Source organism: Aythya fuligula, chromosome Z (assembly GCF_009819795.1).
Source record: "Aythya fuligula isolate bAytFul2 chromosome Z, bAytFul2.pri, whole genome shotgun sequence".
In the NCBI taxonomy this organism is placed as follows: Eukaryota; Metazoa; Chordata; class Aves; order Anseriformes; family Anatidae; genus Aythya; species Aythya fuligula.
The window spans coordinates 29920218-29935794 of NC_045593.1; the positions used below are offsets into that span (position 1 = coordinate 29920218).

The following is a 15577-nucleotide window of genomic DNA, read 5'->3' on the forward strand; positions in this document are numbered from 1 at the left end:
CCCAAAGGGATTTAAGCAATTCCATTAACTTCAGTGAGTCTGTTAATAACTTCATTGAGGCTATTAATATGAAAAAAACCTTTCACCACTCAATGGGTAGTGAAAGCTTTTGAGTGGCCTTGTCTCATATCAAATCTAGTTAGAATTTGGGTCTCTCAATGTTCCAACTAGCCAGGACTAATACAGTTCAAAGTTCATGTATGATAATGATGTTTCCTTTTAAAACAATGTCTGTAGTAGAGATGGTATTTAAGACACTTATGGGAAACACTTGTGTAATGTTTTACTTATTTCTGTGAACCCAGACTGGGAAAATGAAAAGAAAGGATAAAGAGTAAGCAAGTAAAATATAATTTATGAAAGTGCAACGCAAAATAATGAATTCAAGAGTATATTCAAATTATGAGTCTGCAGTTGCTTAAGAAAACAACATTTGTACTGCTTTCTGAAAACACTGATGAACACATTTCCTATACCAGTGATTTTCACTTTTTACCTCATGTTAAAATAGAAAATGATCATAATGCACATCAAAATGAAGAAATTTGTCTTTCAGCCTATGATTTATTTTGTTCAGAAGCTAGAATTATTTAATAATTCATTGAATCCAAAGATAATAAGAATACAAAGTGCTTTGCATCATGGCTGAATTACTGATTATACTCGTAGTCTAATATTTTGTAGATTGGTCATGTAGAAGAATGAGCGTGAAATATGCAGAATATTATTTTATTTGATCAGTTTCCTTGAAATCATTAAATTAATTTAGTAGTTATTAATTGTAGTCATGCTCTTTTCTGGTTATGTACAGTGGTAAATACTGAAACTATTGCTGCTGCATAGATATATTTTCAACAATGCATCCAAAGTACTCTATCATACCACTTCCTTTTTAATGTGCGACAGTGCTTATTTATTATATTAATTTATTAATGACAGCTTGGGATCTTCAGATGCTAGTGTAAACAGGTAAAAAGTCACCACTGGACTGGACTGATAATCAGAAGGCATAATCAAGATATTTCCAAAGACACATCTAAGAAATCTTCCAAATTCACAATTATTTGTGGTGTTTATTACTGTTACTATCACAATATATAGAACAGAAAAGGAATACCTAAAGGATTTGTTTTAGAAGTTCCACCACAGTGATAAAAATGTGTTTAATGTTCACTTTTTTTGATTTATTTACCTTCTCTTTTTCTTCCTTCTTCTCCACATCTCCCTTATAAATTACAGCTAAGTCATGTTGCATTTTTAATATGTCTTTTAGGTATTGGAGTTGGCATGCTGGTACGGGAATACGGCAAGCTGTCTAACTTGGATAAATTCTACTTTTCCTTTCCTGGGGAGGTGCTGATGAGAATGCTCAAACTCATCATTCTGCCATTAATCATATCAAGTATGATCACAGGTATGTATGACTGGAACTGTGCAGTTTGCTGTTGTGATTTTCAGTGTGGTTTAGCTTTTCTTTCTAAAAGAAATAACCTTCAAAAACAACTTGATGGAACTATATCATAAAAAATACAGATGCATACATTTAGATTACAATTTTCTATTTACAATGAGAATGAGTTTGGAAGGATTATCACTGATATTTAGTAATGAAGTTATAAAAAGCCATGAGATAATAACTTCCATGTGTATAGATTCCTTCCCAACTGTTTAACCAAACAGTTGCAAATTGCAAGCTCAAAGCTGCAACTGAATATTCTCAAGAGTTAACTATTATAAATAGTCTCATGCCACTATTTTGTAAGAAAAGGAGAGGTGATTTCATATTTTACTGTCAAAGAAAGGTGATTCCTTACCTAACTTACCCTAGTCTCTGCAAACTCCTATGAGGTTCCTTGCATGAGGTTTGGTGCAATTTGGCATTTGCTGAATCCCTCTGTGGAGCCATTTAATTTACTCACCTGGCAGAATGCTATAAATTAGCACATACACACGCACAAAAAAAAAAAAAATGAATAAAATATTTTTTTCTGTTTGGTATGTGTTATTCAAAGGAATTTTGCAGAAGTGCAAGAGAGTAAGCAAGCTCTTGTTTGGAACCCAAGCCTTGGCATGGTAGAATTTGCTAACAGCTCGCTCATTAGGAGATATTTGGAAAGATCAGGAGCAAACCCAAAGCAAAGAGATAGAACTGGAAGTCAAGTAATCTTTCTGACAAGGTAAAGGAAGCCAGACATTTGTCGCTACCCTGTTTTCTTTTGTTTCCACAAATCCTGTACTTTAGGACTGCATTCATGCCTTGGTGTTTGTCATTTAGTTGGATGGTCATGGAAATATATCAGATATTTGACTGTGGAAAGCTTGTTATGGTCAGGGAATGGAAGGGGAATTTAGATCCTGCTGTGAAACTGTTGTTGGTTTAAGAAAAGGAGTGAAGAACAGAGGAGGCATAAAAAGGGCTTGGTGTTATAATCAATAGAAAGGGTAGCAGCATTTTTACAGAGAGGAAGGAATGACACAGAAAGCAAAGGAAAACTAAGCTCTATTTTTATCATACTGAAATTGAGTCTGTGTCAGGAGACCTAGGAAAAAATGCTAAAAGACTAATACATTTCATTTTTCAAACAAATGTTGATTTGTGGGTAAAGTTGGGCCTGTGTTTTCAGAAGTAAATGATATAATTAGGATAACAATGAAATGATCGATCCCTGTCCAGCACTTCTGGGGGGAAACAGGAATCATGCTGTTAAAAATATTATGCAGCTATTTGATGCTTGGCATTCAAGTAGGAGTAAACTGCATTTTTAACTACTAGCATTAACTTGGATTTTAAAGATTGCAGATTACTAGAATTGAACTCATATAAAATGATGACAGTGAGACACTTTACTTCTGACCTTAGCATATACATAGAAAAGCGGAGCTTATTTTTTACACTTACATGTTAAGGTTTTAGGCAAGGAAGAAGAGGTAAAATTGATAAATTTTCTTGATTAAAAGAAGGCTGTGTATAGTCATAAAGCACAGTAGTCATTATTTGTCTTTCATATAGAACCTCACAGAATGGTTGAGGTTTCAAGGGAACTTTTGACACCATCTAGTCCATGCCCCTTGCTCAAAACAGGGTCAACTAGAGCAAGTTGTCTTGGACTATGTCTGACTATGTTATGAATATCTTACAGGATGGAAAGTCTACAACCCCTTTGGACAACCTGTTTGACCATCTGCCCAGTAAAACAGTGTTTTCTTGTGTTCAGATGAAATCTCATGTTTCTTAACTCATGCCCTGTTACCTTTTGCCCTGTCTTTGGGCACCCCTGAGAAGAGCCTAGCTCTGTCTTTTTCATTCCCTCCCATCAGGTATGTTCATATTCATATTCATATTGTGCATGTGAATAAGATATCCCTAAGCCTTCTATCCACCAGGCTGAATAGCCCAAGCTCTCAGGTTCTCCCCATGTGAGAGATGTTCCAGTCCCATTGTTGCCTTTACAGCCCTTTCCTGCATTGGTTCAAGTAAGTCCCTAGCTTTTTTCTACTGGGGAACCCAGAGCTGGACACATTACTCCAGGTGTGTCCTCATCAGTGCTGAGTAAAGATCAGCTCCCTCCATATGCTTTCAGTGGGCTTGCTAATGCAGCCCAGAAGGCTGTTGGCAACTTTGGTCATGAAGTTACATTGCTGGCTCATGGGCAGCTTGTTGTCCAACACGGTCTTCAGATTCTTCTTTGCAGAGCTGTTCTCCAGCCAGCTGGCCTCCAGAATGTAGTGGTGCCTGGCTTTATTCCTCCCCAGATGCAGCATTTTGCATTTCTCATTGTTCGTCTTCATGAGATGTCTCTCAGACAAATTCTCCAGCTTATTCAGGTACCTATGAATGTCAACACAACCAGCTTGTCTGTCACTTCTCCCAGTTTTGTATCATCTCTGAACTTACTGATGATGCATTCTGCCTCCTCATCTGGCTTAGCAATGAAAACAACAAAAAGTATCTGTCCCCATTTTTACCCTGGGGTGACTAGCATCCAACTAGATTTTTGCAAGTGGTTGTAACCCTCTGAGCCTAGCCATTGAGCCAGTGTTCACTACACTTCACTGTGCACTCATCTAACCTCTATTCTGTAAGCTTGTCTTCAAGGTTTTTATGAGGCACTGTGTGAAAAAATAAATAAAGTAAAGGTAGACAACATGACCTCTTTGCAGTTCAGAATTTTAGTGCCAAAGCAAGATTCACACTTTCAAAACATGCTGTATGGAATAGAACAAGGAGAGGAATAAAAATTTAAAGGAAGATGCAGGGTCTATCTTCAGCTATATCTGTAAACAAGGTAGTGTCAAGTTAATGTCAACAGCACATCTCTCTGCATTTGGCTGTGAACCTTCCTTGGAATGAGACACAAAAGTATTTTCTTTAGAAGGAATTTCATAATTATTGACTAAGCACAGAATATACAACCTGCAAGTTGGCTGTCATTGCTGGGATCAGAGGTCATCTGAGTACATCCACTTCTTCAGGATCTGTGTATTTTTCAGGATAGAGAATGTCAGTTTTCAGACCCCTGTAGAGTGTATATCTGATGTTCACAGCTGTCAGATCTATGTACATGTTCATGTGCTCAGTGGCAGACATTTAGGGACCCGAAACAAGAAGCTACTGCAGTAAAAACTAGTGATATTGATTGAGTCTGAATGCCAGCCTTCTGTACACACATTTCTAGCTCACAAGCTAAGAGGATTCCAGTTAGCTCACCATGACAGGAGGTTAAATGTTATCGTGATGTTATGCCTCTGCAGCAGGCTAAAAGTGCGCACAGAAACAATTGTAGTGGCACATTTGGTGCATATTTGTTACCAGACCACATAGGTGGGTCCAGAGGCATCTAGAAAGTTTTGATGCCTAAAATAGCAGAAATGTATTTTGTGAATATAAATCATTTCAAAATACAGGATTTTGATGACCAGTAACATATATATGTATATTATTATTATTTTTTTTTTCAGAAAATGTTACTGAAAAGGTAATCCAGAGTTTTATATTTTTAAAAAATTATAATGTCATAGTTTGATAGTTTCACATCCTGACGAACATCACTTTATACATATGCTTTTGAGATAGAGAGCTACATATAACTGCAGAGACCAGATTTCTGTCCATTTGGACATAATGATGTAAATCAAGTGTAGAGCAAAGACAGTGATGGAAATTATTCCTTACTGATATTTCAGGAATTTCTGCAAAATTTAAAGTATTAGTAACTTTAACATGTTAGAGCAATTCCTGTCTTAGTGGAAAAAGCTCTCACAGACTTCTTCAGTTAGAGCAAGAACGCACAGTCTCTTTTCAAACTGAAGGCAAAATTCTCCCTCTTGTGGTTAAATAGAGAGCTTTACACAAAGTGATTTTCCTTCACAAATTCAGTTCCTCAGAGTGTAAAAAAGGGAAAAGATACTTGCATATTTATTTTGCATAGTGTGCAATCTGAAACTTATGGATTTTTTCCACTTAACTGCCTGGAGGCTGAACCGTGGGCTAATAAAAAACTGACATAAACAATAAGCATTTATTTACTGGAAAAAAGTGAAAATAATAAGAGGCAGATGAGTCTGAGTAATGCTATGTTCTTTTAAATTAGTTAGCCTCAGAGACCAGCTTGTAATAATTATCTTCTTCTCATAATTATTTTAGTGAATACTCTGATCCATAAGCCCACCACTAATAATAAAGTCCCAAGTACTTAGTTCTTTTTAATCTCCCTAGACTGCTGTTATTCAAAGTCATTATTTGTACAATAATGCACCATACATGTGAAGGAATTGTTTGTCTTTAATATTTCCTCCTGTATTGTCATAGGAAAATTTGAAAACAAAAATCAGAAGCCTAACCTGTTACTTAACGACAGTTGCTATGACATACAGAACCATGTATGTCATAGTAACATACCATGTATGTTGAATGTAACACTCAACAAGCCAAATCAGCTTCTTTAAAGTACTGCTCTAAAAGAAGACATGTTTTGACAAGTACCAAAAATAGATTATTTTAGGTACCCTGTATGGAGAAGGAGTAGGGGAAATTTCTGGCATGCTTCCTGGGAGTTTGGGGCTTAAATCTAAATCTAAGTAACTGTGCAGTACTTCAAAGCCTGTAAACTATCTTTGCAAGTAATGGAAACTCACAATTCTGATTTTGAGAGAATGAAAATTCTTTAGAATTTTGCAGAATATCTCATCATACATGTATGTCTGCACACTGAGCAGACTAGCCCCTTTAATCAATTTTAGCTTTCTTTTTCATGGATTGAGGTTCACTGTGTAAGCTGTTCCCCAGTATAATGGCAGTAACTGTTTGCAAATCTATTTCCTGTCAGGATCACAACAGAGCTTAGGGTGGAGACAACTGTCCAGTTTTCTGGGCTGTTATGCTCCATGTTTGGGTACAAGTTCAGTGAACTTACATGACCAAGCCTGTAACTAGCTAATCAGCACAAGGTTTCTGGCCTTCTTTCTTGCACATGTCATGTGTTAGTAGCCAGCGTAACCAACAACTCCAGCCCTTCAGGTACTAAAATGGGCTTTGATTCCCATCCCTCTTCAGTCAGTCCTTCTAAGTTGGTGATACTTCAGTCTGCCTGCCTCATTGACTTTCAAACTACAAACCGTTATGTGAATGCCTTTCTTTAGGGATAGACTGTTCTCTAACAGTAACTTCCTCTAAAAACTGGAATCACATGTCTGATAAATGACTTTTAATTAAATTTTCAGGGTCATTCATAAATGCCAGTAATCTTAGCTCTGTCACAATAGTGCCTGTTCTGTTTTCCATATCATGTGTTGGGTTAAAAATTGCAACACACAACACACCAGGTACATGTCACAGATCTCAATCTTGAGGACATGATTTTATCAGCTATTCAACATCTGTTTTAATGCCTGAAATAGTCTTTCCATCATTTCTCCTATTTTCTGCCTAGTAAAACATTATTAAAACTTTTCTGTGTGTTTCTGGCCCTCCCTGCATTTCCAGTCCTCATAGGCAGCTCCAAAGAGGCTAGGACACATGCATGGGAGTTTCCCAGCTCTGAAACTGAACTTGTTATAGAGTATTTGTTATGAGGAAAACTAAAATTTCTCAGAAAAACTGATGTGGTGTGTAGCCTACACGCAGCAAACCTCAGAAACAATGAAAAAAAGTATGAACCGCCTTTCTGAGGGCAGCTCTGTGTGAGCTGTAAATAAAATATCTGCCTTACTGTGAGTCTGGTGAGGCTCCAATCCGCTAGGTTTCCATGACTATAGAAATAAATTCTTCCTGCTTGAGGGCCTGTGTTGGTTATTGCTGCAGTACTGTCTGAAGCATCCTGCTAGTTTCACCTTTCCCAGTACCAACTGCACACTTTTTTCTTTGCACTTCTTTGTCATAGTATAAAGATTATTTTACTCAAGTCTATCTGACTAGGATTTTACAGCTATGTGACGGAGAAATATGTCCCAGTGAAGTATGGAGGCCAATGAGTTTTCCCATTTGTGGAGACCGTTGTTTTCCCTATGGGAAGAGGATCTTGATTCATGGCTGATGGAAGGGTATCTCAAATTATTTGTTCTTTCCCATTGTTCAAAACTAAAGAGGCAGTTTCCTTCCTTGGTCTACTTTGGGGAATTTACTAAATTGCTATATCACAAAACCATATTTTGTGGCAAAGAATACAAAATGGGAGACAAAAGACTCGGAATGCAATGCGAAAAATCAGAGTATTAATCAGGTTGTTCTTATTTCTCATGTAGTTTATCTTCAAAATTCAGAAGAGCTCAGACAAACAACTCCCCCCCCCACTGTATTAATAATTACAGTTAGAACACACAGCCGAATGCACTGTGTCTATGCTTAGGAGTAGATCTACTAGCTCTATCAGGTATAAAAAGTCCACAAATTTAAAGTACTGTGAATGGGCATAGGAAGGTGATAGAACAAAACTATTTTGTTTTCTCTAAATGTATAGAATCCTAAAATATCCCGAGTTGGAAGGGACCCATCATTAAGTCCAACTTCTGGCTTCACACAGGACCACCTGAAAATCAGACCGTATGTCTGAGAGCATTGTCCAAATGCTTCTTGTCCTCTGACAGGCTTGGTATCATGACTGCTTACCTGGGGAGCCTGTTCCATTGCCCGACCACCCACTCAGTGAAGAACCTTTTCCCAACATCCAGCCCGAATCTCCTGAAAGCTTCAAAATAACTTTTCTTTTGGTATCAGCATTCCTGACGTGGGTAATAGCTGCATCAACAGTTTCCATTCCTGCATTCTCTATTGAGAGATGCTCTGCTATCGAGGCGTTGTTAACAGGCCCTGTGCATCATGAACAAGTGCACTAGTTTCCACCCACTGGATAAGCCCTGATCTGGCTTAACATACTCAGAGACTCTCTCTTGCAATATTTGCACTCTCCAGTTGCATTTCTATGTTTCAGATGTCACAAGAACCAGCAAGAAAGCAAATCCATAGTACAGCAGTAATAACATTGTTACCAGAGCTCAGGCAGGGAATTCACCTTGTCCCTTTCTATCATGTACATTGGACAAAGGGCGAGAACTGGTAGACTACTGTTAATGAGTTTTACCTTCAGTTGTACTGAGGGATACTGAAGGTCCTGTCCCACTGTCCATGTGCAGTCATTGAGGCAGGGAAGACTGCGTAGTCATGGGCTACTGGACAAAGTTTTGTGCTCATCCCCATTGGATTACTCCTATAACAATCATTTTCTTCTTACCCATCAATATTAGTGATCTCATGCAACTGAGACAGCCCCTATATTATTTAAGGCTTTAAATTACAGTAATAAAACTTTGAAATGGACTTCTGGTTCATGGAGCATGATTACCACCAGCTCTCAAGGGCAAAGAGCCCCAGTACAGCAGCTGTTCTGCAGCATTGGCAGCCACTGCCTCCCATCCCAGCCATATCACTGTGGGTCTGCTGGTGACACCAGTGTGTGTGGATGTGAAGTGAGTTGGTGTCCTCAGCTCTTCTGTTCTGGAGCTCAGCACGTAAAGCAACAATTCCACTAAGTAAAACCAACTGCATTCACTTTTTTACTCCATTTCTGTATCTGTGGACTTCATGATCAATTAAAAAATATGTCGTGTTAAAGTTTTCTTTATGACAATCTGGAAGCTAAAACTTGTACACCTATACCTTCTACCACCTGTAATTCTGGAGTAATTCAGCTAGTTTCAGTACTCTTGAGTTTTCTGTATTCCCTCCATACATATTTCTCCTGCAACAATGCAGAAGCTGTTTCTGCTGTATTCATGAACCGAATGTGATTTCTCCTATGCATTTTCCTAGCCTGTCCAGCTTGGCAGATTGATGTCATCTTCATTCCTTGTAGGCTCTTATTATATTCCACCCAAGGAACATTGAATCTTCTGAAAAGGTGCTAACATGTTTTTGTAGCCTCTAAAAGCTTTCTAGAGGAAAAACACGTTTTTTTGTACAAGTGATACTATTTGCAAATAAGACGAATGAAAGTCAGTACTAATATCTTCTTTCTATGCATGTAGTCCAATCAGGTCTATAGGGAAAGATCATAATACAACACTGCAATGGTGATTTTGCCAACTGCTCACAGACCAGCACAGCAACCTGTTAATGAACTGACATCTGGGGTCAGACATTTTTCTGGACATGTTACCTGAACCGTACCATTTTATAATGATTTAATCGCTTTGATTTCCATAAACTATTAATCTCCCATTTATTTATCCCTTTCTATCTGGTATTTAGAAGGTTTGTAACAATTACTTTTTCAAAAGCTTCCTGAATCATCCAGGACACTCCCTGTCAGTATTGAGTATTCTTTGTAACTCTTAATACATTCCATGCTCTATTCTGTTTCTTCAGAAAAAAAAAAAAAAAAAAAAAATCTGCTTTTTTCAGTGCCTCTTCAAAGTCAGAAGACCAGTATTTATCTTGCTAACCCAGTGTTAGTCTCATTAGATCATATAAGTAGGATTTGAAAATTTTCTGTTTTAAAATGTTTTTGTGGTATTTAAATAGAACTAACAGATGCTTATTCATCACATTTGCCCCCTTTCCTCCTTCCCAACCACTAATTTGCAAGCTTTCATCAACTCATTTGTAAGACCTTCTTATGTTGCATTTACAGAACTGTACTAGTAGAAGAATAAACATTTTCTTCAAAGAAAAGGAGATGCTATCAAGTTTACTGAAACCATAATAGCTACAAGCTGTTATATGCTTTTCCTTTTCAGCAACAATGAAATCTGAACAGATAGGAAAACTGCCGCTATGGAGGGACTGACAGAATACGAATTGAAGACTTTTGGTAACAAACACTAAAGACAGAGATGGTAGGTCACCAAAAATGTGGTTCGAGTGATTACATACCACAGTGACCGGGTCTTCTGTTTGCCATGGCAAATCTTCATTACCTGATCTTCTCAGGCAACATCTGGGTGAGAACTGTCCTCCTAACATGACTTAGCTATATATGTCATTCAGTTAGCTACTGGAAGGGTAGACACAAAGAGGAATGCAGAGCCCCATGACATAGTAAACACAGGGAAGAAACAAAATTTCTTGGAGTTGCATATCAAGTGAAAGATTGTTGAGAAAAGATCTATGGTTAATACAGATAACAGCATCTGAGTCCTGTGTCTTAGCTGAATGATTAATTAGTGAATAGAATCGTGCAGTCTGAAGTGTCAGACTTAATGTCACTGACTTAATGCCTATGCATTTGAATAGACACGTGAATTGCTTGTTTGGTCCTGACAGTCTTGTTCATTTGCAAGGGATGCTATACTACATTTCCTAGAGAATTCCAGAGAGCAAAGTGAAAAAGAGCAGAAGACAGACTGTTTAGCCCTTGGAAGGAAAGAACAGTAATTCCTTTTGAACCTAATTAGTAAACTTACAGCTCAGGGGGAATATGGAGAAAATGAGCTTTCAGGAGATTTATTAAAGTCAGGGTAAACTTGTACTAAAAGTTCATTCCAACTAAATGGGCAGAAAAGGCGAGAAAAGACTCAGAAACTCCCTTGAAAAGAGGGAAAATGACAAGTGAGTCAAGGATGGCTTCAATAAAGTGTAAGCTCTGATTTCACTGCTGATATGGTGATTTCTCCTGCAGCTGTTACTGCCTGAAGTTCATATAATAGGGCCTTCCATTCAAAAGGTCACCATGTGAAATACTATGCCAAGGGCAAAAGGACAGAGGACAGATGTCTTTGGCACCCTTGTTTTCAGAAGATCGGAGGAGAACATTCTTTATACAGGAAATGAAGAGGCCTTGCAAAAACAAGGATACAGAGCTTCATCAGGAAGAGACTGGCTGGGTGAAAAAAACCTTTAGATTAGTTGACAAATTTAACATTCAGTCTCTTTATACCCCTTCTGAGTCTCAGGAAGTGTGACTCCAACATGTGTCCCTGTGAAGGAAGAATCACTGTGATCTGCTTAGTCACAAGGGAGATTGTGCACATAATGCCAGGCAATTTGGACTCAAAGATCTCTCCAAACCTGACTTCATGTTTAGGACAACAGAGAAGACCTTTCACTGATGTGAGACTTTCCCACTTAACATACGTGAACCAACTATCAAATGATAATAAAATTTACATGGAAATAAGATAAAATCTTTGCTTACATATATGAGATTTCTTTCTTTCCTGGAATTTGCGATTTTTGAGCTGATTACAACTGGCAGTGAGCTATGGAGTAAGAACTCAAATTTGGATTCTCTTAGACACATAAAGGGATAAGAAAATAAGCAATAAGCTTGCTATAAAAGTCAACAGTAGAGCTAGAATTTGGTGCGTGGTTCCTCAAGCAAAAATACTTTCTCAATTCTGAAGATACAGGCCAAATGCTGGTTTTATGTGTTTTCTCTTGCAAAAGAAGGAAAGGCAGCTAACTCAAAATGCTTACATGCCTCTAAGAAAGATTGTGATTGTGACTTAACCACTGCTTCTGTGAAGATTAGAGAATTAAGTGAGAACAGTCAGTAGGAGGTAAATGGCATTCTGAAAAACAAACCAGACGGAGAGATCAGGTCATACCACATCAGGTGCAGTTGAAATATTGATGCATATTGATACTGTTCGTGTCTTATATTAAGAATACTCCCAGTTCCATCTTTTAAAGTCAAGTAACTTCATGCATTTCAGACAGATCTCCATTTATCAAGGGGGCTGTTTCTGCATTCCTTCATTCTTTTATTTTTTTCCTAGTATTTTTCTAAGAGTAATTTTTTTCAATAACATATAGCATAGCACACCCATTGGAATGAAACAACACTGCTTTTTTTGTATAAACCATTATGGTTCCTTTAGAAGGATTGCTTACTGAAATACTGTATATGCATTTTAAGAATCCCCCATGTTTTTCCTATTTTCTTATGTTGGTTGCAATATCCTATGAAAAAGTTTTAAACATGACAATGCTAGATGTTCGTAGTATCATTCCTATGACTTAGTGCATGCGCATTGCAGCCAGAATAGCCAAAATGGAAGGTAAGGGCAGGAGGAGGGGGAGAATTAAAAGTGGAAGCTTTGAAGATGTTAAAAATTCTTTAATGATTCCTCTAGAATCTACTGAATTTTCTCAATTAAAGCTGTAAGACTGATGGCAGTTTGGAGCAGTTTCAGAACTGCGTTTTGTTCTTCAGTCAACATCTGAGTCATGTATGAGAAGGTGTAAAAGCCATAGTATTCTATTCATTAGGAACATTTGATGCTATATTTTTGTCACAATTGTGAATTAAATATCAGAAAACTAAGAGAATTGTTGATGTGTGCTGATTTACAGTTATTTCTCCACAAAAATGTAATTAGCTACGAAAGAGAAAAATTGTAAGTGTCAAGGAAGAAGCTATGTTGTGGATGGCAATTGTTTGAATGTGGAAAGCCCTTGAACTGGACTTTTCCCTCTGCCACTTATGGACATGTAAGGAAAAAAGCCAACCACCAGTGCTATGGAGCTGGATAAGTGGCATCAATCTCTACAGAGAAAACTTACATCGTGATCCTCAAGTGTCATGCTGTTGGCAAAGGCAGGTAAACAGCCCAGCCTCTTGCTGATTACACCATTATATCATTTGCAGATGAATTTAGATGATGGAAGGAAAAGATCCTGTTAGCTTCTTCTGAACTTAATTTGATTTCTTCTGGTATTATTACAAGCTTTGAGAACAGATAAGAAGTACTGCAGGAGATGATGCACTTGATGACACTAGAATTTGCAGAGCAGCAAAAAAAAATGCTGAAGGGTCTAGGTGTGATTGCTGCTGCTAGACAATCACAACACCAAATTAAAGATTCAGTTTCTTATGATGTATAGGAAAAGAATACCTGGAAACATAAACCCTTGTGCTCAGTTAGGACAACTCTGTAGAATGGTATGGCAAACTCTGTGGATATAGGTGTTGTCCACTAGGCAGCTGGTAAGATATGATCACTAGAAGCCACATCCTTGTGACTGTTTCTACTCTTTAATGCAACCCTTTTCACTCCTAGATCTCACAGATACCACAATATTAATGAAGCACAGTGAATAACTCTGGAACAACAGTGTTATACCTAATACCAAAGCCATTTGGATACATTTGCATTTCATATATGCCTCCAAAGTAAACACTGATACAAACCACACAAAAACATTGTGCAATACCATCTTCTATGGAGATCATTTTGTTTACTTGACTTTTAAGCATGTCAGGCACTGATTTGCTTGTTTCCATTTAAAATATTTATCTAAACTGTACACAAAATCTATAAATCATGAATTACGCAGTTTCATTTTTTTACCAGTGTTGGCACTCATAGCACAGAGGAAATGCTCTGCCCAGAGAGTAGATCCCTCTTGTGTTGATAATTTTTTGGTTATGATAGCAACTTAGTCAATTACTTGGTGATCAACTACAGACTATACAAAATGTAGTTATATAATGTTTTTTTTATAAGGTTGCCAAATGTTAATACTGGCATAAAATTTCTATTTTAAGTGGGCAGTGTAGAAGGTCATTTCAACATGAAGGAACAACATGGAAGGACTAGTGGGGTCCAATATTTTTGGAGGTTTCGTTAATCACAGAATGGATTGGGTTGAAAGGGACCTTATAGATCATATAGTTCCAACTATTTGTAAATGTACTATACAAGGTTGCCTCTCTTAAAAACACATTTTTATTCCAACCAAAATAATAAGTACAATGAGAATATTAATGAATATTTAATTTGTGTGATTTTATGGGTTAGTCACAGGGGGCAAGGCTGGTTTGTCTACCAACTGCATTAATTTGTCTGAATAATTTTCCTGAGTACAAAACTTGCAGTTATTATTAATTATATATATACATTATATATTATAATATAATAATATTAATAATAAACATTATTAATCGTTATATTAAATATTTATTATATAATATATTTATGTATGACACTATATAGTATTTGTATAAGTATACATATTTATATATAATGGAGTATATATTAATATATATTTAAATTATGGTCGTGGTTTAACCCGGCCGGCAGCTAAACACCACGCAGCCATTCGCTCACCCTCCCCCCTCCCTCTCTGGGACGGGGGAGAGAAATGGAAAGTGAAGCCCGTGAGTTGAGATAAAGACAGTTTAATAAGACAGGAAAATAATAATAACAATAACAATAACAATAATAATAATAATAATAATAATAATAATAATAATAATACAATGATGATAATAGTACTACTACTAATAATATGTACAAACAAGTGATGCACAATGCAATTGCTCACCACCCGCTGACCGATGCCCAGCCTAACCCCGAGCAGTCCGGCCCCCTCCCCCGGGTAGCCACCCCTATATATTGTTTAGCATGACATCAGGTGGTATGGAATACCCCTTTGGCTAGTTTGGGTCACCTGTCCTGGGTCTGTCCCCTCCCAGCTCTTACTGCACCCCCAGCCTGCCTGTTGGCAGGACAGAGCAAGAAGCTGAGATGTCCTTGGCTTGGTATAAGCACTGCTCTGCAACAATTAAAACATCCGGGTGTTATCAGCACTCTTTTCATCCTAAGCCAAAACACAGCAATCTACCAGCCACTAGGAAGAAAATCAACTCTGTTCTAACTGAAACCAGGACAATTATATATTTATATTCCTTATGTATTATGTTATACGTTATTAAATAATAATAATAACAATAATTTTTATTAGGTGATTGGTTTCTTTTACATGAAAGATTGGAAAGTGTCCTAATTGCCCCAGAGTCTTGTTATTCCAAACAAGTCTACAAACAATTGGCCTCCCTTCTCTACTTCATTTTATATCTGGTAATGACAGAATGTGCCTGTCACCCACACCTGCTTAGATAAGTTGTCTACAGGACAGGTCTTTCAGATTGTAATTTCACAGAGTTCCTCTGGATCTGGATAGAAATAAAGCAACTGCATAGGCAGGTCAGCAAGGTGGCGCAGTAGTGATTCTGTGCTGCCATGAGCATCACTTTGTCATATATTTTACTGGATACTGTTGTCCAGTGGGACTTCTTGAGATGGGTATCTGCTGACCCTGCCTTTTGCCAATTTTGACTCCCTGAAACTGTGCTGTTGA

The 15577-nt window shown here is 37.4% G+C and overlaps 1 protein-coding gene across 1 annotated transcript in view; it reads left to right on the top strand.

Moving 5' to 3' along the window:
* SLC1A1 (solute carrier family 1 member 1) overlaps window positions 1-15577 on the top strand; it is a 60887-nt gene that overhangs the window by 15546 nt on the left and 29764 nt on the right. Inside the window, exon 2 of the mRNA XM_032206289.1 lies at window positions 1274-1414. Within this exon, the coding sequence (XP_032062180.1) occupies window positions 1274-1414 (141 nt within the window). The remainder of the gene's footprint in view (window positions 1-1273; window positions 1415-15577) is intronic.